The sequence below is a fragment of the Diprion similis genome, chromosome 12 (assembly GCF_021155765.1).
Source record: "Diprion similis isolate iyDipSimi1 chromosome 12, iyDipSimi1.1, whole genome shotgun sequence".
NCBI classification, from domain to species: domain Eukaryota; kingdom Metazoa; phylum Arthropoda; class Insecta; order Hymenoptera; family Diprionidae; genus Diprion; species Diprion similis.
In genome coordinates this window covers 8,178,826-8,204,543 of record NC_060116.1, presented here as the reverse complement: position 1 = coordinate 8,204,543, position 25,718 = coordinate 8,178,826, and the positions used below count along the sequence as shown (strand labels likewise).

The following is a 25,718-nucleotide window of genomic DNA, read 5'->3' as shown; positions in this document are numbered from 1 at the left end:
ATGAGAAAATATAATGAAAGGCGTGGAAGACGAATTCCGTCGGCGATCGGTGAACTCAGACAGGTTTATCGTACCGCGATAAGTCGAGGCAAAATGATATCTCACGGTTCCAAGTTCATTAACACCCTCGGGGAAGGAGATCGGAAAGGGCGTTGCGCCGACAGTGGAAACATACTGTAGTCTAGGGGGGGCGTGGAGAACGAACGTACAAGGGGAGTCTGAAACTATGCGAATTGCAAGTTTGCACGCACGTTTGTTTACCGAACGAGTCTTTCGCGAGTCACGAATCATCTTGCAGATACGGCGTTAACTGCCGCTACGAAATTCCGTCTGCAATTTTTGTCCTCGAGGCCGCGAGGCTCGCCTTTCCGTCTTCCTCAGCCAAACTTTAATTGGAGTAAATTTTTCTAAAAAATGAACGATTCATATTCGACGCTTACATTCTCACAGGCGATACACGGTTACCGGCGGTCTCATTGGCGTCGAAAAAATCTGTCTTCCAGGATTCCGAGCTTTCGTCTCCCTCAATTAGACCGTTAAGACGCGAAGCACGCGCACGCGTTGGAACATTTCGGCCATCAGCCGAACTTCAGATTTCGATTCTAGCGCGTATCTTTGCCTTCGGCGAAGTGGAGAGAAAATGAGATCAGAAGGGGAAGAGAATGGGAGATTGAGAGGGCAGGCGAGCGAACGGACATGCGACACGACTTGCCATTTCCCATTATAATAAAATACTACGAAAAATCTTCTGCTAAAATGGTGTAAAAAAAAGAAGTTCAACTCGATGAACAAATCTGCCTTCCAGATGGCTTGCGTTGCAGGGATTTGGGTACTGATAGTTTTCACACGGGTAGGTATAAACTCGCGCCACGTGGACTAATAAAATGCGGCCTGATTCGCGGCGATCATAAAACCACGTCCGCGTTCACCAAGGTCATTCACATCGCCTTAAATCTCGTACTAAGGACGCGTGTCGCTCCGAATAGGATCGTATTGAGCTGAGAAATGTGCAAATTGTTTAAAAAACAATCCATGAACTGCTTAGAAATAAATATGCTCGAACGTGACTCGTCCAATCTCCGATTACGGCGCAGCGGACAGGGACGGGGACAGAGGAGGATGAAGAGGAGGGGATGGGAAAGCAGGTTCGATGACTTCTTGCACGAAAAGGTAGTTACATACTTACGTGTACGTGGTGCGGGACAAGCGTACGTGACTTTTTCGGAATCTGTCCGTTTGACAGCGAGTAAATGAAAGAAGAACTAACACTGAAACGAATGAGACAGAAAAAAGGAGAAGAAGGCGAAAACAACAACGAAAACAACAACAACAGCGGAAAAATCTTCCCAAATGCTTTCTCGTGATCTAAGAAAAGACTAGCTGTACCTGTATAAACATAAATTCTTTCGCTCCTTGCTCGCCAGTGGGTGAAAACTCTAAAAAGAGATTACTCGCATGCTAAGTTGATCATGACAGATGATATCCAACAACTTTCCTTTCTGCGGCAATGCGTTTTAAATTCCTGATCATTTTCCCCACCGATACTTATACGCAATATTCCTCATAGACGGAATCCCATCGACTCTTGATCATTTACACCAAAAATACTTTGATCCTAATTTACCAGAGCTTTTAACAAATTCCGATACTTTTTTCGATGTGTTACAGATACACAACTCTGCTGACAGTTCACCGAACGTCTCTCCGGCTGGTTCTTCTATTGAATCCCCGATCAGTTCACCGCTAAAGGTAAAGCCGTATCTCTAACCCAGAATGTACATTCCCCTTCGGTTTGGACGGACTTTTTGGCAAGATTTTATTCTTTCGCTTCCGTGCCAGCGGATTCATTCAAAATCGACGATCAGTGGTTTGGCGCGACTCGACGAACCCCAAGGAACATGGTGCAATGGGGCGCGATGCAATTACCAGAGCATCGATACGAGAACTAGGCCAGTTCTTGAGGATACGGCACGCAAGCCAACTAACCCTTTGCTTTACGAAGGCGAGGGACGGAGGGGTTGGTAGAAAAATGGAGGTGGGAGATAAAAAACTAAAGAACGAGGGGACGGGAGCAGAGCCGAGACTCTGGTCGTGACGTCGATAGGCACACGTGTCGCCGGTGCACTTGGAACAAATATCATCGCAATTTACATTTTTTGCAGATGCCTTATACCTGCCTATGTTGATCTCACGACGATTGTGCCGACTGATCGGAGATAGGTATTCTGTTTATGGAATATATCCGCTTGGCGTTTTAGATATTTGCCAGCTCCGGACGAGTTCAATAACTTCGAGTAACTCGGGTCGTTTTTTTTTTTTCCTACTCACAATTTATAAGCTATTTACTGTAGCAAGAAACAAGGTGAGGTGTGATAAATTGTACGCGTGCTTTTCACCGCCACCGCTTGTGCAGAGATTCAAGCAGTCGGTTCTTATTCCTGTATCTGCTGTATAGTTTTTCGTGTAGAAAGGGTGGGAGACCTCGGTTGATTAAGAAGACTAGCAATTCTTTGTGATCCGGTTTTGAGATAATTTCAAAAACACGCATGAACGCCTAGCAATAGTCATGAATACGAATGAACGAACACTTAGCAAAAAGAGTCTTTTTCCATATTTGATTTAGTTGCCCCCTGCAGCACAACTGCGTAACAAAGAAACGTTCGGCCATAATCATGAAAGGACGTGGCAAAATATGGGTACAACGTTAGAATTTTTATCCATATTAAGTGCCATGCGAAATAGTAGAATGAAAATAACTACGCTTGTAAGACGCTTCTGCACGTTTCAGGTGAACATAAACCAACTTTGATTAATCTAGAACTGCATTGTAAGACTGTTACAAGCGATAGAACACGACTTGAATGATCCTTTCTAGACTGACAGAACCACTAAAAGTACAAAAAAGGCTTTTAAACCAGAACTAACAGCTAACGCAATGTGTTGAAAATTCGGATGATCTTATCGTTTTGCAACTGTTACTTTTGATCCGTCGTTCTCAGTCTTTTTAGACTGCACGCAATAGATTCCTCTGGCAGAACCACGTCGATATAGGGTCTGAATGAATAGATTTGAGAATTTTGAAAAATCCGCTGAAAGTGGACTAAAAAAATTCAAAAAGGTTAGCCTTGCTGTTGTCACGATTTCTAGACCACAAACGTTTCAATCTCAGAGTCGATTTATACGACTCTTTCAGGACTAACTGGACCCTCACAAATTCATGGCGAGATAAAACTATGTGCAATCGATGTATCTCGCAAATTTGACTGTTGTCGCAAGTATTCTTTTGCAGAATATTTCCAACTACCACTGCCATAAATTCCTTGCATCCAGACTATGATCGCAGATTAGAATTTTTTTCCAGCGCGCATACTAACGTAATTTAAATCTTGTACGAAGGAATGTTTGATTGTACCTTTTTTAGGCACTTCCAAAACGAAAAAATCGTTTTTATAGAAATTTCACCGAAATCCCTTCTCGCTTCGGTCAAAGAACATCCCAAGTTTTTATTCCTACTGAACTACCAGCCAAAGATGTCGACAGCAATTCAAAAGGTAAAAAATGCCCAAAAAATAAAACACTTTATGCGCAAATGGTAAGAGTAAGAGCAGCGATGCGACCAACATCAAACATAACGCGCACCACTATCGACGTTGCACCGCGTTTCATCGGAATCGGTCCTCCATGGTTCCAATGGTTCGCAAAGACTATATCTGAAAGAAGGTCGAAAATCAGAAGTTGAACTATCTAAAATATGAAGGGTTATGGTCATCTCAATACACTGCCATTCACTAGCATAGAATTCCAACTGGCCACTCTTTCAATGAGAGGCAATGCCGAGCAAACAGCCGCCGGTGAGCGTGCACGGAATCCCGCACGTTTTATTTGTTTACTCTAGGGAGAGAATCCAGGTCGGCGAAGGATAGAATAAACCTTCTGCCATACCGCGAGCCGTGGCACGACGAGTAGTAAGTTCTCCTCGCACCTAACGTCTGTATGGCTTTGTGAAATATAACGGTGGAAAGTCATTTTAATTAGAAAATGCAAGAGCGAATCCGTTACCACGGGGCAACCTTAGACATATTGAACTAATTCACGTCATTCATGCGACTTATTAAATTCAGGAATGTTATTAAACCCTGGAATGTGCTCAGTTTAATCCTGGCGAAAGCTGGGGTTAGCAGGATGCTAACATAAGGAGAACATAGCCCTCTAGCATTTAGTGCAATCATAATTTATGCTCGAGTGTCACAGTGAATAGATATTTTTTCATTCGGAACAAATTATATATGTTACTATACTATCCCTCATTGTCATAGCATAGCAGCCTGAACGCCGAATAAAAGATCAAAACTTTTGCTATTGCATCAAAGTATTCCAATGACGAAATTGAAGTATAGGTAGGCAAGCATGGTTGTGTTTGAGAATCAGTACCAAATATCACTGTAACAATCATCATCCCTCACATGAAGACAGACTATATGTATCTACCAGCGTTGATCCATTGCCGCAGAAAAGCGAAACATAACGCAGCGTTTGTAATTACCAACAATAAAGTGTTACCGTGACGGTAATCGCTGACAGAACGCAATTAATCCCTTAATGGGCATCATCGTTAATTTTAATGAATATTCTACATTGATCCCATTGAAACGAGCGCTGCATTGGAACGGTAATGTCCTCTCGACTGAACTTGATCGCGCCACCGGTACTCGACTCTCGCGCCGCACTGTACCCGCTCTACCACTCTGGGTTTCGTTATTGCGAACGCTGTCCCGCGTTATTGTTACAATTAGCAGTAAATTATTAATTAATTACCGAACACGGTCATTGGACGCGAACGCCGGCTTGTTCAAAACAGCCTTACTGCGATCTCCGTGTTTGCGAGGTGGGTATGTGTGCATGTGGGGGTAGGTGCAAGATACTTACTGATTGCCGGCACACCGACCAGCACGAAGCTTCATGTAGTTAAGAGTCAAGATAACGTCATCACTCAGCTTCCGCTTGATTTTTGCATCGGGTATTTACTTTCCGTTTTCCGGACTTGTCACCCTAGGGGGACGGACAACTTATCGGGGGATGAAAAGTGAAAGAGACAGGGATTAACCGGAATCAGGCACCTGTTGCGACAGTCGACACCCTGTACCCAGGTGGTGTCCAGGGATGCCGGGACTCCCTCGATGGTGTGGGACGACACCTGAGAGTCGAGATTTACCGAGGGGATGCGTTTCGCACGGCGCTGATTCTTTACGGATAAAGGCTCGTCCGATTCACCTACCGAGTATCCAAGTTCTCGTTCCAACGACGGCATTATCCCCAGCTCACGAAAGTCAAAACCTCTAGACGAGGCTCGAAGGAAATTGTTCGAGCCCACCGGGCGTATCGCGCTCACGCCAACTCTGTCATATCCTGTTGCTCTACGAGGCTGTAGGGCCCACCTGCTAGCTATACAGGGTGTGTCAAAACTCGTCGAGGGCAGGGAACTTGATAAAAAAGAGAAATAATAACAAGAAGAAGACATTGACAAACACATCTAGCTACAAACACCGCGGTGAATATCATGGTGCGGGTCTCGTTGTCCCCTCCGTCTGTGCCCCGGGCTACGCCACGACGCACCTGGCCTCAGAAAAATCCACACCGTTGCGCCCGCACGCGGAAGCTATCCGAATATCCAAAGTGCCTGCTCTAAAACAAACATCGTTCACCCGAAGCGCGGTGACTTTTTGCCTTCCCCGTATATGCCCACCAGTCGCTCGTCTCTGGGTACATACGCAACACCCTGTGCACACATCCACATTCACGAATATGCAGTTGTGAACCTCGGATATGGATACAGATCCTCGTATACCTGGCTCCATAGACTCAGTGAGAATGTCGCTCCGTCGCTCTCTGCTTGCACCGAATAGGAGGGCATGCGAGTCGACGTACGTTTATCCTGTATGTCCGCATGGCTGCAGTTCCCGTTTCCCCGCCTTTCCTCCGTTTGCCCCTCGACCCCTTATCCGCCGCTGGTTCCCCTTGGCATAGCCTGCTTGTTCCGTAAGCCAAGAGAGTAGACTGCCACAGTCCTTCCAACAGTCTTCCTGGCTTTCCTGGCTGTCCCGCTGGGTCTGGTTGTTCTATTTCTCCTCAGCCGTCCGCCACTCACTTCCTGTCCTTCCGCCTTCTACCTTGTGCCGTCCACCGTCTACCGTCCACATTCACGCCGGGGCTCTCCATCCTCGAAATACTGACACAATCCGACACGCCAACCCGCAAAACTCCTCCACGTCCTGCTGCACCGCGGACCCGAAACTCGGTGTATAAACCGTTTATTCGCGGCCGCGATTCACCCTCCTTTGACCGAGTGCATCGCGAACGCGAGTATGTATTACCGTTGGTAGTGCACGGGAACGTTCTTGGGTGGGTAAGTTGGTTGTTTTTCCTGATACGTGACACGTTGTAAAGCCGATCTTTGCACCGCCGGTGACTTGGACGGCTTCTGAGCCTTTTGTTTCGTAAACGTGTTGACACGCAGTTGCTGGTTTACCTAGGTAGGTACTTCGTGTCCGAAGGGATGCGGTTGTTTTCAAAATCGCGATACTGAACAGCAACTCTTTTTCACATCATTTTTATCCTCTTCTTTTTCAACCCATCCACGTTGTACTCATCGTAAATAACCTGTGGCACGGTGAGTCTCGTGATGTCAAATAAATCTTTAAGATTTAATGTCGTCCGGGTAACGGTTGGCCCCGAAAATGATTGGATAACAAATATTTTTCATCTTATACAACATGGGGCGCGGTATTCGTACGATTGTGTGCATTGTACCTAAATACGTTCGTATATACATTAAATACATACATACGTGTTAAGTTAGAAATACATGTGTCATAACGTAATTATATCACGGTTCGTGGTCCGCCATTGCCGGGACGGGACGGGGTATTTCTAATTCCTAGGCAAAAGATAAGTCAAGAAATTATTCGATACACGGTTGTGATAGAAAATTTACAAATATTTAGGATACAGCCAATTAGCATGACGCTTATATATACTGTATACGTCTATACTATTGCACAGTATGACGAGCTCGTGCGTGAAATATCACGGCTGACATGGGTTCGAAATATATGTATCCAGGAATATATGCCTTGAAGAATGCTTGAAGGATAGACGTCATCTCGCGGATTTCATTCGCATCTTGTTATTTCGAAAGATCACATACGTTCGCCACTGATGTCACAACAACGTAATCACGACTGACACGCATGTTTACTAAACCTTTGCAAAGTTAATCTGCCGGTTATTCAATATAGTACAACATTAGTGAATTGGATTATAATCTCTTGTAACAGGTTATGTAGAGATGGACCCGAATGACCAAAGAAAATTGTCACGTAATCTACAACGAAATATAGTCGACGTTAGAAAAATTGAGCAACATAGCATCCAGCAAGATAATCTCCCGTACTTGCAGCCACGCGAAGATTAATCAAACGATAGAATCTTGTCACTGCAGCGTTATATGGTAAAATATGATTGAATGATGATAAACTGCATTTACCTGCTCGCGAGCTACGTGACAAATATTTCTGCCGCATTGCTGGGAAGGAGGGGAAGGGACTGGCATGCGGTGACGATGAAATTCAAATCCAACAATAATAAACGTTTTCTTGAATTATACGCGCCTACTTGAATTTGCCTGTGTACACTCAAGCTCGACCACTGATCCGACATGAAACTTTAAGCAAGAGGTCTCTAATTACGAATAATTAAACGAAAGCTGAATTATGGAAATTATAACGTTGGTCGTATAAACCTTGTATCGCTACTCCTTCATCAAGATGGCTCTAAGGCCAAACAAATTTTTTTTTCCTTAGCGACTGACAGCCACTCGTTTACATAACGTAATGAGAACGTACGTAAGGCTATTCAACATAATGTCACTTCATCCAACTACGTTTACGTATTATATATACTTATTGTTAGATCGAAATTTTTTAGTGTCTCGGGACACTTTCTTGGAGCTCTAAAAACTTTTAAGAAATTTTATACGCTGTCCACCCGTCACTTGACTTTCGAAAGAACGAAATGATTGTGTAAAAAACTGTCGCAAAAATATACCATTTACCTACAATCTGCGGGTCTGGCATATTGAATGTAATTTAAAACAGTAAAATAAAAGAGGTTCCACGTATATTCAAAATATATCACATAAATCGTTTACGACAACTTTTCATAATTAATGTTTTTGTGGTAATGTCACATTTTTTTCTCCCATTTGATTAAATCTACAAACGCAATACAAGCCAACACGAAAATTCAAGAGTGGCGGAGCGTTGAAATTTCATTGCGACGTAACTCGATAACTGGTGAGCCGATTTCAGAAAAGTTCGCCTCTTGAACAAGCCTTCCCAGAAGCTTTTACTCGGAGTAGGTTTTGTCTCGGTTAAGCTGAAGGGGGAGCAGTAAATACTTTCGCTTCATAACTGGTACTTGAATAAGTTAACGACAACTTGACTGGGACACCTTCGTTGTTCCCTGTTAGTATGTCTGGAAAGAAATTAAAGAGACGTATCCACAGTTTCGATGCCATTTTAAAATCCCGGGGAATGTGCAAAGCATAACGCAGGAGGATACAATGTAACGAAGGGTTGTGAGAATGTTTCATTTTAAGACGATATAGGGCAAGGAAAGGCTGAATGGGAAAATTGAAATTATGGAGGGGTCAACCGGACATGTTGGTCCTTGAGAGTTTCATTTAACGTTTATAGTTCGTGGCTATAGTAACGCGAGTGAGTTGTAACCGCCACTTCCCCAAAGTTGGAGAACGTCATTTATAACCTGTTTCTAGGGTGGCATTTCATTCTATTCCATTCTATTATTGTACACACGGCGAACGCCCACCCCAATGCGGAGCCCTGAGTACAAGGACGATCGATTTACCCTGCACGTGGAGCGTCCTGTACTTGGGTCCTTATTGCGCGCGCTCCTCTCCGCGCGCACACAAACGGAGATTCACGCACACACACTAGCGACGGGTGAACACGCGCCTCTGTGCCACGTGCTAACGGCAGATAATAACGACATTGCGACAACAATGCGGGAAAAACCCCTCGTAGAATCTCGCTGAACCCGCGGCACAGCCTTGGTAGAGGGAAGCCGTCATCTTGAATTATTCTAAACGCCGGTACACCGAAGCTACTACGCAGATGCTACACCTGCAGATGAACGCGGAGAGAAGGAATTCGGGTATAGAAATGGTCATGCGGCACGACCGGCGGATGAGACGTAGATTGGATCCAAACGGACGATTGCCGAAAGACGCGCAACGTGACCACCGAGAGCCTTCTCTCGTTTGTTGACTCATCAAACAACATAAATTCATTACGCAACGAGTGTAATTTCCCCTGCCTATCCGTCCGTCTATATCTACCTACCCCCTTTCAAATGAAACGACGCCACGGTCTTACATTTAGTGCTGGAGAATTTAAAAGTGCGAATTGCTCGTTCGCTAGCCTAATGTTTACTCATGATCTAGGCATAAAAAAATGTGCAAAACTCTGTTAGCAAAGTAACCGTTCGTTTGCGTACTGTTCGTTACCTACGGCTAGGTATATTTCTCGTCAGACCTACGTGCATATTGCACGTGTAACCAAGACGCAATCGACATCTTTGGTCTCTTTCTAATTTATACGAAATTCATCGCCGGCAATGACGGTTACCCTGTGTACGAAGGTTCGAAGGCCGTTTCGAAACACCCGAAACGAGGACATCCCCTTTAATACAACGCCCAGGCCAATACCAAGATACCCGGGTGATTGCCTCGCCTGTAGAGATGCGGGCGTGTATTCCAAGCCTCGACTTCTGCCTACCGTAGGGATTGGCTGAGGCAGAATTCGTTGCCCCTGCAGGCGAAGTTGTCCTATCAATTCCCCTTCGCCCCGATTCAACTCCTCAAACAATTATAAGGCTCTGGTTAACGTTCGCCTCAAATGTCCGTGTACATAGAGTCGTCGTTGCTGGATCGAATTTTGCATGATGCGCAGGTAGACCCTGCAGGAACATTCTGCAGAACTCCAAGTGCACTGTTCGCGCCTTCTTGTGCGTCGAGCAATCGCTTTAATCTCGAGGCAGCACAAGATGTACGGAGGCAAGAGGCGAGCGATTTATAACAACAACAAACGCCGAGCGGAGCAAAACGACCACCACGTGGACGGCCGTAGTGGGTAATGGTGCACACGTACAAGGCTCGTACGCTATAAATAGCTACGTTTTTGCGCCGCGTCCCGCCACAACGTCGCGCACCTACATCCATCGAGGGAACAGCGAACGCGCGTGCGCACCTCCTCCGATCTCCGGCCGAGGCAGGTTGATGTTGTCTAATTAGAATCCAGTCGATGGTAATGACCTTTGCTCAATGCAAAATACGACTGCCTCTGCCTCGCTGCCTGTTTGCCGCATGTTTGCCCACCGAACGACTACGTGGCCCGCACGTATGAGCCCTGCATCCTGCAGGTACGTGCGACTAGCTCGAGGCTCAAGGCCTTACCTTCGCCGACTTCTTGTGCTCGCCCAGCTATTCTCCTTCCCCTTCCTCACCTCGAAAATCCGCGCGTGCCTGCAACATTTTGCTTCTTCTATTTTTACCGAGACCAACGATCCTGGAGTGATTCTTATCTCCAGGTCTCAATAGCGGTGTGCGCCTAGAACAGTCAACGGATGAACGAGACGAGGGCTGCACTCACCTTTCACTCCCGTCTCTTCCGAACCTAGTCTAACGTAATCCAACCTTTCACTCCAACCGTCTCTTTAACCGCGAGACAGCCTGCATTCTGTCAAGTTAATGTTTGGAATTCATATGAAGGTATTCCGCGATGAGTTTATGTCTGCGAAAGCCTCTGAGCCACGTGAGAAACGGATAGAGCTGTCGCGGTGAATTTGCAAAGAAGAGATACCAAAACGGAGGGCAGGGATATGGGTGGGTAGTTGGGCACATTACGTCTCATTTGTCAAAACGAGTTTCTAGGCCACGTCTTCACCAAATGAACTAAACGACGCTTCGGCAAATTTGTTTCGTGAAGCAGGTCATGGAACGTCTGCCAATATAGCGGATCTAATCTTCTTTGCGACGCAAAGAGAGAAAAAAAAAATCACCCCGTTTCTTCCGCCCTGCTTCGAGCGTACGTTTCGAGGACGTCTCGTGTACAATCGTAGCGCGATCCACGTGCGGGTTACCGATCTCTGCGAGGACCTGGTTCCTGAAAAAGACAAACGAAACAACGATTAGTCCGACTCAAAGGAATAATTATAACACCGTAACCTTGGTTCTTAGTCCTTCGCCAAGGCGTACCTGCTCTTGTGGTTTTTGGAATTCTCGAGATAAGACCTCGAAGAAACGTTTAGCTTACAACACATGGGTTCACGTTGCAATTGCAGACGCGACTACTGCACACCAACACGCCGATGTGTTGAATACCAAGTTTACGTATGTGGCGTGTATATTAATGACACAGTCACAGACACGCAGCCTGAACGTGAAGCGATGGTTCTTGACCGCTAGAGCTCGCTCAAGCCTTAAGCGCTGAGAAGCGACAATTAAAACGGCGAACACAGCCAGCCGTAGAACGATATCATTTCCTGGCTAGACCGCGAGCATAATGCGTCGCTGTCCTTGGCCAGGTCGAACATAATACTACAGAATATCGGGACTGTGGGCGTCCGGTGTCACTGACCGATCACGAAATCCAGGCTAGGTGTCCCCCGCGACTTTGAACGAAATCCCCGAGACGCAGAGGGTTGACCGCATGATCCATCCCCTTCATTTCGTCACCCCTTCCCCCGCCCTCTCTTTCTTCGATCTCCCTGCGGTCTTCCCTCGACTTGTTCGCTGCGGCTTCTGGTTCCTACTTCCTGGTTCGCCGCACTCACATCCCGAGCCCCACATCTTGGCATGTAAATGACCGTGCGAGGTGACGGTCTGAGGTATTGCGCGTTATTACACCTATAATATTTACCAGAGCGGTGCCTCTCTGCCACCGATTTGACAGCGCTGCGCAAGCTTATAATAGAGTAGTTATACAACCTAATATGCGCCTTCCATTCCGACACGTCGGGCGGTTCAATGCCCGCCTCCAACAAACACGCGCGACGACAAGGACGCGCGATTTCTTGCCTGTCCGGTCGCGGGGGAGGAGGGGAACCACGTGCCAACTTTTCAACTTTTTGCCGAAACCAGTCGCGGTTTAGTGGCCAGATTCCTACTTGGGAAGGGGGGAGGATACTAAAAATCAAAATAAATATATGACATCGTCGCAGGTCGAGTCGCAAAAGAAGGAAATACTATAAACTGTGTGTGAGAACGCGAAACGAAGCGGCTCGAGATTCCCGAGTAAAAGTCTAATTGCAAATAGTGTCGCTTGGAAAAGAAGATGCGTGCAAAATTAAACAACAGAAAAAAACCGTCAAGAAATTTGATTAAATGAACACACCGTCTTCCGCAGCGAATTCCGCGTCTATATACACGCTGTTACGTTACCTTTCATATAGACAGTAGTATTTTATGGTTGAAAAAGAATAGCTGTTATGGAAATTGAGTTTTTTTTTCACATCACGCGTTATCGGAACATCTCGTTTCTGCCTCGTGGTTCTTGATTTTAATGAAATTTCAATATCCATTGGAATGCACTTGTGAAGCTTGTCTGAAATTACCGAATGCAGTTCCCCGCCTATCTGACGTCCCTGTGTCAATAATACGTATATCTGGGGTTATTACGGAACCGAAGAAAAAAGTTATATTCACGTTGGAGTCTGCAGTGTCAAAATGTTCATGTATAACAAGCCTGGCTTCAAGGAAAAAAAAACTCTGATTTTGTGGATGCTGACGCCTTTGAATTTTCGTCAAACAAACGGACTCTACAACCTGAGTACAAAAAGGAAACAGAAGATAAGAGTGACCCGGTTAACGGTGTAAAGCGTCAGCGCCCACGTATATTTATCCATTACAGAGGTGATCGGCAGAGGGGCCAAGCAAAGGAAAGGGCGTGGATACATAAGGTGAATTCAACGATCGGTTAATCCTCTATCTAACGGAGGAATTCCTTTTATTAACCCACATACTCGAGCCGTTTGTCGCCCCATAGAGAGTAGAGCATCTGGGGAAGTTTATCAACGTGTTATGGATATTGGCACCGGAGCTAATAGCCGATTCAACGGACGCGACGGCGCGGCGTGGGTACGCGCGTCGCCAGGGCCGGGCTCGATTAAATCTCGCCAATCGCATTCCAAACGCACGGTCTAATTTAATTAACATAGGTATGTCAAATTCCCTCGCGTCACACGGGGTGCGGTCTCATGCACCGGCCGCGTTCCAAAATCGACAATGTCCAACCGACGGCATCGAGTCAGTTGGCCTTTCCTTTCACCGAGCAATAATTACCAAAGCGATTACTCGTAGGTGGCTAGTTAACCGACCTTGTTAGTTCCTCGCTACATGACCACTGACTGTCTCTTTGACGGCGTCCGTCCACCCCGACGTCAAATAAACCGCGTCCTGGCGGGTGTCCTGGCTGCGGTTGGAGAGGGAAGAAACAGCGCTACCTGTAAAAATGACCGAATCGAAGAACAAAAAAAGGCATTAAACAAGAAAACACACTCGGAGCATGCTGTACAGTTTTGTGATAGCAGACGATCGAGTCTTCTGTCGATTGGGTGCAAAAAAAGTGAATAAATAAACGGACGAAAACAACAAAGGCAAAATTTATCTAGAGCGACGACCTGAACATTGATCATGATTTTTTGCAACGCATAACCGTACTCTTTGACGAGTCTTGGATCGAGAATAAGATCCGGTTTCTTTATCGAAGAGCTGGGATAATCTGCTAGATAAATCGATAGAAGATTTACGAAAGTCGCTCTGCAGATCAATGCTCTTTCATGTATACCGCTACACCGCGCGCAAGCGCGAATCCTTTTTCTTTCAATCGTTTTACGAACTGAACAATACGTCGCGATCTCATTACTATCTTTAGGCTATTCGTCGCTATAGCAGGATACACAGTACACAGGCTACATCGTGCAATTATGGTAACGACCTTATTTTCCATCACAGCCGCATTCTGTGAAATTTTACCATTTCTACGAGGGCAAACTACAGCTAAATCACTCCGTGCATAAAGTACCGAGACCATAGAAAGCTTCCGGCAATTCTGAGAGGCGCGGGATATGTTATGCGGATAAAAAGTATTAATTGGAAATCGTCCAAAAATTTCCTGGTGAATTGCGTACGTGTGCCAGACTCGGAACGATTCTTTAGCCTTCAGGTTGGACGAGTAATTGGTACAGATACATGCATACATTACTCACTTGGCATTACCAGTCAACGTGAGCCAACTGCGTACGATGGGTGTACCCTTAAATTTCCTCTTCATATTGACCTTCATACCTATGCCTGGAGACCCTGCGTTACTGTATTACCTGTGCAAATATAAATAAATAACATGATAAAAAATAAATAATATAAAGTACATTCTCTTCCGACAAAATTTATCAACTACAGAGGAGCACCAGCACATTGCGCGTCTGAATTTCACTGAAAGTAATAGATGTAGACACTTTCTAATTACAATTCAACATCAAAAATTTTCCAAACCGTAATCTTGGTCACAAGCAGACATGTGACGCGTGAAACATTTCAACACTTATGAACTTTCTGATTTTACCGAATATACAAAAATGTTTGTCGTAAGAAAACCTTGGAATATACACTGAAAATAATATTCTTCAAAAAGCATTGAGTATCAGAACTGAATTCAATTCAAAATTTTATGGTTTATGACAGGTTTTTGGAGGAAAAAAAAAATTTGAGGACATTTTGATCGATCAAGCAATGAGAACTATTGGAAATAGGCCAAAATAATTTTTGACTTTTATTTCCTATGACCATCTTTTTTTCGGCACGGGACAGAATTTTTGCGAAGAGATCCTGAGTTCCCAATAAAAAATTGCGTACGAACATAGATTTCTCAATACTCCCACGTTCACCACAAAATATAATATCAAATTCCTCAACAACTGAATATCTCGTAAAAACCAAATAAAAACTTATTTCTGGACCACACGAAGAGAAACAGGAAAGTCCTGAATCACCCCCGAGTAACCAGAAACCTGAGCGCGCAGTAGGTGCGTTATATAGTTATACAATAATATACATAAAATAAAATAATACAACTGCGTACAATGCGCATCGCAACGGCCCCTACGGTTTCATAAGGCTCTGAATTTTCCAAAAATTTCAAATTCGTCTGACAAAGACATCACGGAAAAAAAGAGGATACAGTCAAGACATTAGACAGTGTTACAGTACGTAAAGATGCGAGCGTGGTCTGCGTCAAGTAAAGCATCAGGCATACGTTACGGTAGAGCTTGCGTCAATCCTGAACGGTAGCCCACGCGTGTTGCTTCGTCACCCGTGCACGCATAGGATGCGTGTAGTTTCGGACGTCACGGTAGACCGAGGTAGACGATGAGAGACAGAAACAGTACGTGTGCGTAGTCGTGGTCGAGAGTGACAGAGGCAAAGGGGGACTGCCGAATTGCGGGTCCGTAAGAGGAAGAGAGAAAGAAAGAGAGCGAGCGAGAGAGAGAGAGAGAGCGATGATGGCACACGCGCGCATTACTTCGTGCCGCCTACCAAGTACGCCCTGACACTGTGCGCCGTATCAACAGGCCTGTAGAGACAGTAGATAATTCTTCTGGCGCCGAGACACCCCCGAGCAAACAAAATAACTCCAGAGCGTCGGATCGGGGTCCGGTCGAGCCCATCGGTTCCTCAAAGTCGTCGCCGTCGACGTTCGCCGTCTTAGGACACCTGACGCGGCCGGAAACGGGACTGAGAGACGTGCGATGACCGTTCGTACGTTCTTTGGGTTATCTTATTTTACTTTCATTCCGGGTCGCCCGTCTCCATATACGACGCGGCCACCGCACTACAGCCTTGTAGATTAAGGTGAAGAGGTTCACCGACGGTGCATAAACCTCGGAGGGTGGAAAGGGGCGGAAGCCGGATGTCGGACAAAGCGTTCAAGAGTCGGAGGACACGTGGGATTAGTGTGGAGAAGGTGAAAGAGCTGTGGAGAGAAACGAAGGGATCAAAGTTGCCGGGTGTAACGCACGCGGCGACGGTACCAATTCGTAACTATAAAGTCACCTCCTCACCTGACGTACCTTTCGGCTCTCTAGTTAGAAACAGCCTCGTATCTTACCGGCTCAGACCGACTTCATTACGTATTCCCGATTACAGGGGACCCCCGTGAACGCGATCCAACCATGCCGTAGTTGTAGATACAGAATACACCAAATATCATACGGTTACAACATCGGTCCAACGTGTTGGTAAGCACACCCACATTAATGCATTTCTCGCTTATTTATAACCGGCGTATTATCTAACGACGCGTAATTTGCATTTGGCTTTATGCATATGTATGTATACCCTGTGTCTCGACGCAGGGTATCTATATCTTCGTATAGCCTATGTCCCCCGCTTCTTCTTGGTGGCAATAAAAATTTGATATTTGCCGCATCGAATATATAATGTTATACGCAAAGTAAACCGCACTGTATCTTATATCCCGCGAAAGCGACGGGTACCTGCAGCTTAAGAAGAAGGTAAGGAAGGAAGAAGAAAAAAAGGAAATGTAAGTATCCTGGGACACGCGAAAAGCCATTCATTTTTTAGCAGGAACCCTCCTTGGAGTGAAGAACAGCGGGCCGAGGGATGGAAGACAATAAACAAACCGTGACTCCGAACTTACACTCCTACCTCGTCGTCATCGTCAAAGTGCCGAGAGAGGGGTGAGGGGGGGGGGGGGGTGAGACAGTGGTGGTCCATCGTTCTTCAAGGGCGACATGCGACAGGCAGCCTACGAGCTCAACTCGCAATGCTATCCATCCCCGTTATTCCCGACGCACATCCAGTCGGACACATGCGGGGATACCAAGTTACGATATGCCCACATACAATTACCCGGGATGGGGGTAATACATTCTTATTCGGTAAGCTCGGGGAGATCCGGAGGCTCAACTTCACCGCCGAATGGTCGAGAATCTCCGAGGTGGATGAAGGGAAAGGCTTTGTGGTCTTGGAGAGCGTTGGGAAAAATGAAATTCTACCCGGTTGGCCCCGGATTTGTGTTCGCCGTTGCGGTAACCTCGTTAATCCATCAGAGCAGGCATGCAAAACAAAATATTTCTGCTCTGCCGGCCGGAAATAGTCAGCGACGCTGGTAGCCGGCGTCGTCGTCCCTAAGGGCAAGGGCTGCTTCAGTCGGTGCTACTATCTTCTCCCAATATTTTCTATTTGTTTTCTTCGGTTATATTCCGCTCTTTCTTCGCACTACCAAGAGGCGTCGCCCTAGAGATCCTCCTCCTCTGCACCGCAGCCGAAGGTCTCGCTTTTACTCTCTTCTCCAGAACCGCCCTCGCTCTCAGAAAGAGATAAACCCTTCAAGATTTACAATCACCTCATAAATAATAAAAGATTAGACCGATGAAAGCCGTTTCGTGCACTCACGGTTCTCGGGAATCCGCCTTCGTTCTGGTACAAAGAAACGCATCAAATGACACTGAAACGCAACGCAACGTGACGTAACGCAACGAATTGCGGACGTCAAATGAGCACGACGCGATCATGTCGAGCAGAGGTTTCTTGGCCCCAGCCAGCATGGGAACCGAACGAATTACGACTAACGCGAGAAAATGCCTTCACTGATTATCTAAACACGCTGTCGCAGACGGTCCATGTACCAGCAGCCACTGCGCTCACACAATCGGAGGCAATACTATTTACAAAGCCTGATTGACTCTGATAATCGTCCAACGTTTGTCGGCATTTTAATTCGATCTACGTGTTGCAGCTGTGGGTGTTAAGGCACGCCTGTGTGAACAGCAAGTACAGTCTTTAATGCAGTCCAGATAAAAGATTTCTGTTATTAGTATGTATCCCCAACTTTCGATTGTGATTTGAAATTCGATGTTAGCAGTTGTGTGTCCTTTGAGAATTAGGAGAATTACGATCGTGGGAGACAGGGATCTAAGAAAATCCGAGGCTGCATGGAAAATTCTTGTGGCCTTCGGCAGACAGCTGCAGTCGGTGCAAATGGGTCACGTGGTCTATATTACGCACGGCCCGAGGGGATCTCTATCTATCTACAGGAACGACGTTGAAGGGTACTTTCCAGAGGCGTGAAATCGAAAACACGAATGAATTAGGGTGGCGGTAGCGGGCGCCTTCGTGGTCTTCTCCAACGTACGTCGGGGCCCGGTTCCCGTGGGATCAGAAAGAGCGACAGAGAAGTATAACGAGAACGAGAGAAGAGGTCCTCCCGGGAAAAAGCAGAAAAAATCCTATCAGCTGACTCATCCGGGCGGCGTGTCTTTTGCTCCAGATAAGTCGCACGGACAAAAAAGGAGGAGAAAAAAACCCAACAAATATCGATACACAAAATATATTTGTGATCCCTTGCGATAATGGACCCCGCAGGGCAATCTGATTTTTACCAACGACAAACCAAACTCTGTGTATATTTTTGAAAGTTGAAGTCGAACGATAGTTGGTACGCCGTGCAGATGACAGTTTTACAACTTATGTAAATATTATTCCCGTAGCCTATATATGTGTAATACCTTGATGCGAGAAGCATACATCGCGTGGCGAAAACCTTCGCTTCTAACCAAGCTGAATGATTTTATTTCGTCTCGATTACTTTGACGGAAGATAGACGTTCAAAAGATATTGCGTAAGACTATTGTAAACCATGGCTGTAGCACGAAACAGGTAAAGACCCACCCACCATGAGAATCGTGTCAAAGCTCAGCCATTTGATCGTAAGAAGGATGCACGTAGGCCGCCCTGAGACGCGTAGAATCGCATCTGCCGTGACAGTGGGGCATCTAGGTTAGAACAGGAAGAAAGCTGTTCGGCAACAATAAAAAGTAACGTTTTATACGAAATCGGTTTTCTATAAATCGACGGTAAATTGCGTATTTACCATTGGTCTAATACGGTGGGTTATTTCTATGTGCTCAAGTGGCTCGCTACCAGCGGCACGTGTGCTGCCGCGGGACGGGTCGTGCCAGTTGATTCAAATCTAATCGAAATCGATTACGAAATGCTGCTGCAGGCCCGTCGCCTCTTGTACGTCGCAAAGAAGAAGCGCGCGCAATCGTCCCACAAGCCAGCGCCGCGAACGCGACTGAGTCGAAGAGAACGGAAGAAAGAGAGAGAGTGAGAGAGAGAGAGAGAAAGAGAGTGAAGAGGGGGGAGAGAAAGATGGATGGATCGTCGTGAAGAAGGCGAGCAGGATGCGCGTGCGAATGCGAACGGTGCTGGCTTTTAACGAACTGGAAAGGAAACGTTGCCAAATTACAAATTAGCAAGACTTCCTGAGTACCCACTAACGGCGGTAGCGAGGAGCGCATTATGTTACCGCCCGACGAGCCGAGGCAGGAAGACGTCCTTCCTTCCGCCGACCACGCTGCGTCGACGATCGCGTTGTACCGCCTGCAGGCGCGACTTTGGCGCATAGAGGTACTACCGCTGGAACCGGAAGTTACCGGTTGAATCGACGATCGGCCAATGTGGGCTTATTATGAATTTCAGTTCGGCGGGCGGCCTGTTTACACAGCTAGCAGCGTCGAGTCACGCGTTGCAGGTTGAAGAGGGGCTTCTTACCGGTTGCATATAAATTTTCACTTCCGTTCTATCGCTCTAATCGAGAAAATGATGGTTGAAAGAAATGAGGAAATATTTTGAGAATACATATTGCGTATAATTGCAATTGAACTCCTACGAGCTTCGTAGAGATGCGTTTTATCCGTGTGCCGAATTGGATAATGTAAAAAAATTCCAGAAGGACGTAAAGACGTACTAATTACTGCCCGACGTCATAATCATAACAAATCACAAAACATACCAAAGGTGAACAATACCGCGGTGGATACGATTAGCGCGATGAAAAAGAGACATAAACGAGCACGACATGTCATTACCAAACGGATCTCTCGCTGTTGCACCACTTGTGCAATATCAGCCGTACACCGATGCGGTATGCATAATACGCATACTGCAAGTGCGGAATTGGCGCCGGGAAAATGACTTTGTCTATTCGGTATAACAATTCGCGCGCAACTCATGGTTTTTCGCAATCCGCAATTCCGGTCCCGATTTCTAACCATAGGTGTATACATATTATATACACACAAGTCGCAATTATCCCATACTCTCCGCTTGCGGTTTACTCCGGAGTAGGTCACGTGCAGCCTGCTTCTCGGTTCAGGTTCACCTCGCTGTTTTTATTCTTTTTCTCTCCTCTCCTCCCCGCATCCCGCTGCAGGGGACAGCTCCTTGTGTGCCCCGTAATTTCAGCCCGCATCTCCATTCGGAACTAAAACTTTTCTGCAATTCAATTATTCGAACCTCTAATCCATGCAACGGGGAAATACATTCCGAGAGAACTGACGAGCAAGCTTTTTCATTATCCCTCAATTACAAGGGATAAGAAAAATCAATCCAAAAATCCTGGAGCACATTCCCGACTAACTGTAAATAGCTTTTGAAGAAATTGGATAAGTTTCCGTGCAATCCGTAAGAATAAAACCCGTTCTTAAAAAAATTTCTGTAACAATAACGCTTCTCGAAGAAAAGTTTGTGCAAACAGTGAGTCGATCGGCACTATTTAAAATTCACCAGCGAATGCACTTAACGTTGATTCGTTGGTCGGTCGGTGAGTGGGTTGCATAATGACTTTCTTCGGTTGCATAATGGCTTGACGGACAACCGCAAAGCGAGGCAGGCAGCAGGCAGGCAGACAGGCAGCCGGACTTATGCAAGTTGTTATTGAGCACGCGGCGTGCAAGATAGGCTGCACCTTGACCCGTTTTCTAGCCTAGGCTCCGTGCACATCTATTATTGCGTTCGTTGCTAGGCAAAGCCTTCCAAAGGGGGGCAAGGGGATCCGGAAGTAGCCGAACGCATTACGACTGGTGGCGATGCTACAGCATCTCGCGGGAGCCTCGAAGTCCGTTAGAAAACGAAACGTCGTAATAAAAAAAAAAGAGAGAAACTGGCAGAAAATTCAGTCTCCAAAATCGACGGAGTGAATCCGGAGAACAGGAAAGGCGATAAATAATTCATCCTGTAATTATACGTATATTATCCGCAATCAGTGTCCGCGCTGGAGTGAACTTCCACCGCGACGAGCCACGTCGACTGAGCTCGCTGTCCCACTTTGCAATCGCGGTTAAATACGTATAATAAGTGCAATGCAACAAGTAAGCGAAGAGGAGTCGCGACCCAAAGCCTTCAATAATATACCACCACCTTAATTAGCCTATCCGGAGCGAAACGGCTGGGCTTTGTACACCGAGTAAAGTCTCAGCCAGCTGGCGCCTTCTCCGATGTAAACAAAGATTGCATAATCGCCGGAAAAATAGGGCAAATAGCTGATGCGATATAGCTTGAGCGTTAGGGCGCGCTCGGGACGCTGACCGACATACCATCGGGTGAATCATCGGTTTTCAAAACCTCCGTCCTGCACCTAGCCGCCGCCCACCACCGAAGACCTCGTGGTTTTCCGCTGCCCTGATTCACCCCGCAGTCACCGTACGTTCCTCGAATTCTGAACGTAACCCAGGTTACAGTCCAAACTGCAAGTGAATTTCAAGATTTCTTTCGCAATTATTACTCAAGATCCCGTCGCCAAAGACGTAGGGACAAGAGTTTCAAGCGCGGTCTAACTGCGTTTTTATAATCGACACACTGGTGCGCCTCGACGCTATGCTGTACAGCCTGAAGCAGGTCAAGGCGTTGCAGCACCGTCGAGCAGCGAAGGTGCGCTAGTTTTTTTTCGATTACCTAGCGAGCACGGAGCAGCGCAGGGGTAATTATTTTGAGTCTGGATTTTTGATACCCATGCACCTATTCGTACATAGGTGAAGATAGACCAACTCTATTATCGTCAAACTGAAGCTAGGCACATTATATTTATAGTACACTCCGATCGCGTGGGGGACGAGTTCACGTCGAGGTTGTCGTTAGGTATATGAAAATCCGTATACATATAACCTACGTAGATGCGTGCGTCGCAACGGTACGCATATTTCGTGTTTCGACTGCAGTTTGGCAGTATTACTGCATTCATATAGTACGTATAATATTGGATACTCGAGAGAAGACGACTGACTGTCTTGTATTTTAGAAACGTTATCACCCCGATAGGTGTATCCGTATTCTATTTATACACGCATCAATTGGCTTGTTTCCGAGCTGCGCTATGAATACATTTTCATTCCTATATTTACGGCAGGGGTATCCGCCGCTCTCTACCTCGCCGTGTCTGCCCCCCCCTGCAGCAGCATTCACGCGCACGCGACCGCAGTTGCGGATCGCATTTGCCCGACTATTCAGTGACATCCGGCTTAATAAATTAGGCGTAAATTTCCACCATCTAAAATCGGAGGGTCGGTGAATTTGATCCTCCTGAGCGAGAAGAAACCCGCGTTGGTCGCAGTTCTGTTCGCCGACGCTTATCGCGAGTAAAACGCGAACCTTCTATCTGTCCGCAACAAAACCCAATCTCCCTTGTTCACGGCGGCGCTATCTTCCCACCCTCGCAACAGAGGACGGATATCTCTCGCCCGAGTGAAGCCTCCACTCCGTCTTTCTCTCTCTCTCTCTTTCTCTCTCGCTCCCATCCCCGGTTCGTTGCAAGCTTTGATCTTGTACTTGATGCTCTATCAGTTATCCGACACCTTTGTGTACCCACCCAGCAAACTCTACTAGCTAGAAGTATGCAAACAGAAATGTGGACGTTGAGCTCAAGCCAAAGCCAGAACCAGAACCAAGCTAAGAATTAACTTCAGATACACATCGCGCTTCGGATGCACTGTCGTATACCTGCGACGACGCCCTCCGCAAGGTGAAAAAATTCTTACCCAAGTCGCTGTGTTTTTTGAATCGCCCATCTCTTCATTGAAAAATACACCGAAAACTTTCACGTCTACAAGTCATAGCTACATGAGAATTCCAGGTGCTCCTAGGCAAATATACCCCTCTGGTCTGTTCAGTCCATAATTCGTTACTGCAAAGGTCATATTGTTGGTACAAAAGGGGCCGATTTTTGGCCAGGTGCGGGAAGTGAAATGCGGGAAACATTGTTGATATTTTTTCAGTTCAACACCTGCCTAATACCGTGCACTGGCACTGACGGTAGGTGATGATTTTTATGGAAACGTAAAGGGAAAGTAACGAAGCTCTTTTATATGTATATCAATATCATGCTTTCGATTTAGTCACGGCAGTCAAGATTCCACTTTTCTTTCTTTCGCATTCCCTAACTTTGGAAGTGTAAATCATTTATTTGTTTCAAATCATGATGTTCGCAAAACGTATGAACGGCATACTAGTAATTAGAAAGAACACGAGCTATGAGAGTACAAGTCTTTACTCATGAGAAAATTGATACGATCTGTAAAGAATTTATCAAATTTTGCACGAAAGTCGTGTGAATCTAGTTCGTCAGAGGATTGTGAGAAGTCAACGCGTAATTTAACGGAAGCTTGGCTTTGCGCGGACCGGACGAATTTTCCCACGGTATAACGCGGTGCTGGTATACGAACTAACTTTTCCACGAATTATGGAATTCAAATCCTGCCGAGTGAACACGGTCCGAAAACCATCTTAAGCAAAGATATTCCCACAGGAATACCGTACAGTCACGTGGTAACCAGTTAAGGGTCGATAAGCTTGGATGAATTTGACCCCATCCTTTGAAGTAGGTACATGTGCCATCGAAAATTGCTTATAAAAAATATTGAACCGAAATATTACCACGCACCTTCATAACCGCGCATGCAACGCTATGTACGCACCTGTACTGTGCTTCATGTAGATAAACGAGGTCGCGTGGCGTTCGAACAGCAGGCCGAGTATTAGGTGTGTGCAACTGAAACGTCGAGGTATTCGGCGTGCAGGAGGCCGGCAGTTCGTTCCAGGAATCGGGCCAAGGGAAGAAAGAGACGAAGAAAAAAGAAAACAAAAAGGTATCTCGACCGGGCTGAGCAAGCGGTGGAAGAAAGATTGGGACGAGAGACGGTGGGTGAGGAGCCGAAGAAGTTTGAGGGAGTGCAAGAGGAGAAGGAGGAGGAGGAGAAGGAGGAGGTGGGCAGACAAGGAATGCATCGCACCACACACGGAGAAGCGGGTTCCGGCTGCCTAAGGTCTCATTCACAGTAAGGCGACAGCGTACGCTGGCCTGGTTCCTCGTCGTCGTCGGGTCCTTCCTTATCGCGGGACTGAAGTTTTTTCTCGCTCCTTTCTTCTCGTTCCTCAACTTGGCTTCAGCATTCGCCTCCGAGCAGCTAGTTCAGGAGCGGGGTTCACGGGGTGGATCACAGGGCAGCCGGAATTGAGAATATACAGAAAGCAGGAGACAGGAGGACCGGCCGCAACTTTGTCCGCCGCCGCCGCGCTCGGATTCGCGTGTGGGGGCCCAGAGCGGTGGGCGCCCCGACGGAGAACAAGAACCGAGCCGCCTACGTCGATCGTTTCGCAACATTCCTCGCCCCCTCATCCTTCCTGCAGTTCCTTTTCCTCCTGCCCCCTTTCCTTTTTGGATTCTTTCGCTCCTACACGCCCGCTCGCGTGTAGGCCCAAGAACTTCGCCCATCTGCAGGGTTCCCAGAAGCTCGTATACGTACCTACGTGACGTGTCACGGGACTGCAGCGTCCACTGATGAACTCTTATTTATTTTCGGATCAGATTCCCTCCGCCTCGGCTGTCTGGACCAGCGAAGGCCGCAGGGGCGGTACCGGCCCTCCTCTGCAGACGAAGGTGCCCGACTGGCAGCACACATCGGACGTGAAAGTTCTGCGTAAAACGCGTCCGATTCCCCGCCCCGCAATCGGCAGAAATCGAGGTCCATCCGTCGTAGTGGTATCCATCCATCCATCCATCCATCCATCCATCTGAAACAAAAAAAATTTACCTAATCATCGTGTCTCATACGTCGATTAAGCTGCACGGTGGTGTAAAAAGTAACTCGGATAATTTAAGTCAATTTGCATCGCGCACAATGGACGAGAACCTGCTCCAACAGCTGTACACGCCATGGGTTGGAACAAAACTCTCTTACGGTGACTGCCTTGGCGAAACAAAGGATCGTACGAACTCGAAAGCATGAATGAATCTACGTCGCACTGTGATGCCGTATCGGAAGGCCGAGGTTGAATAGAGTTGAAAATATGACTCTTTTCCTTACACATAACTGCAGGGTCTTTCCCCTTAGGCGTACGTGTACAAGGAACGAAATAACCGGGCGTTGAACCTTCTGGGCTTGACAATTTTTGGATTAATATCTGGCCGTTCTCTCCTCGGGTTCCGAATAGAGATGAAATCCGAGCGTCCACTATCGCCTCGGCCCTCTTCGTCGTACACCGGATATTGAGAAAACCTTACATGAGTCATTTACTCCAATAGAACAAGACTGAGGTGCCAGTTTTTAACCGCATCAGCCAATTAGGAGTATCGCTTTACCAGAGGGCTCGAAGCACAGTTTAGTTTCAGGAATAGATCCCTTGTTAGTAACTGGCACGTGTAACTTGGGTGTGCCCATTTCACACGAGATGATGGGGAGAAGGAAAAAAAACTGTTGTTGAATAAAATCTCGGCTTTGATTATAGA

At 46.6% G+C, this 25,718-nt stretch overlaps 1 protein-coding gene across 3 annotated transcripts in view; it reads left to right on the top strand.

The window, feature by feature from the left end:
- Positions 1 to 25,718, top strand: part of LOC124413582 — a 296,705-nt gene that overhangs the window by 181,679 nt on the left and 89,308 nt on the right. For 2 of the 3 annotated variants that reach the window (XM_046894276.1, XM_046894275.1), the window contains exon 3: positions 1,669 to 1,749. In XM_046894276.1, the coding sequence (XP_046750232.1) occupies positions 1,669 to 1,749 (81 nt within the window). Of the gene's footprint in view, positions 1 to 1,668; positions 1,750 to 1,839; positions 2,052 to 25,718 lie in introns of those variants that run through there. The other variant, XM_046894274.1, reaches the window with a different exon arrangement.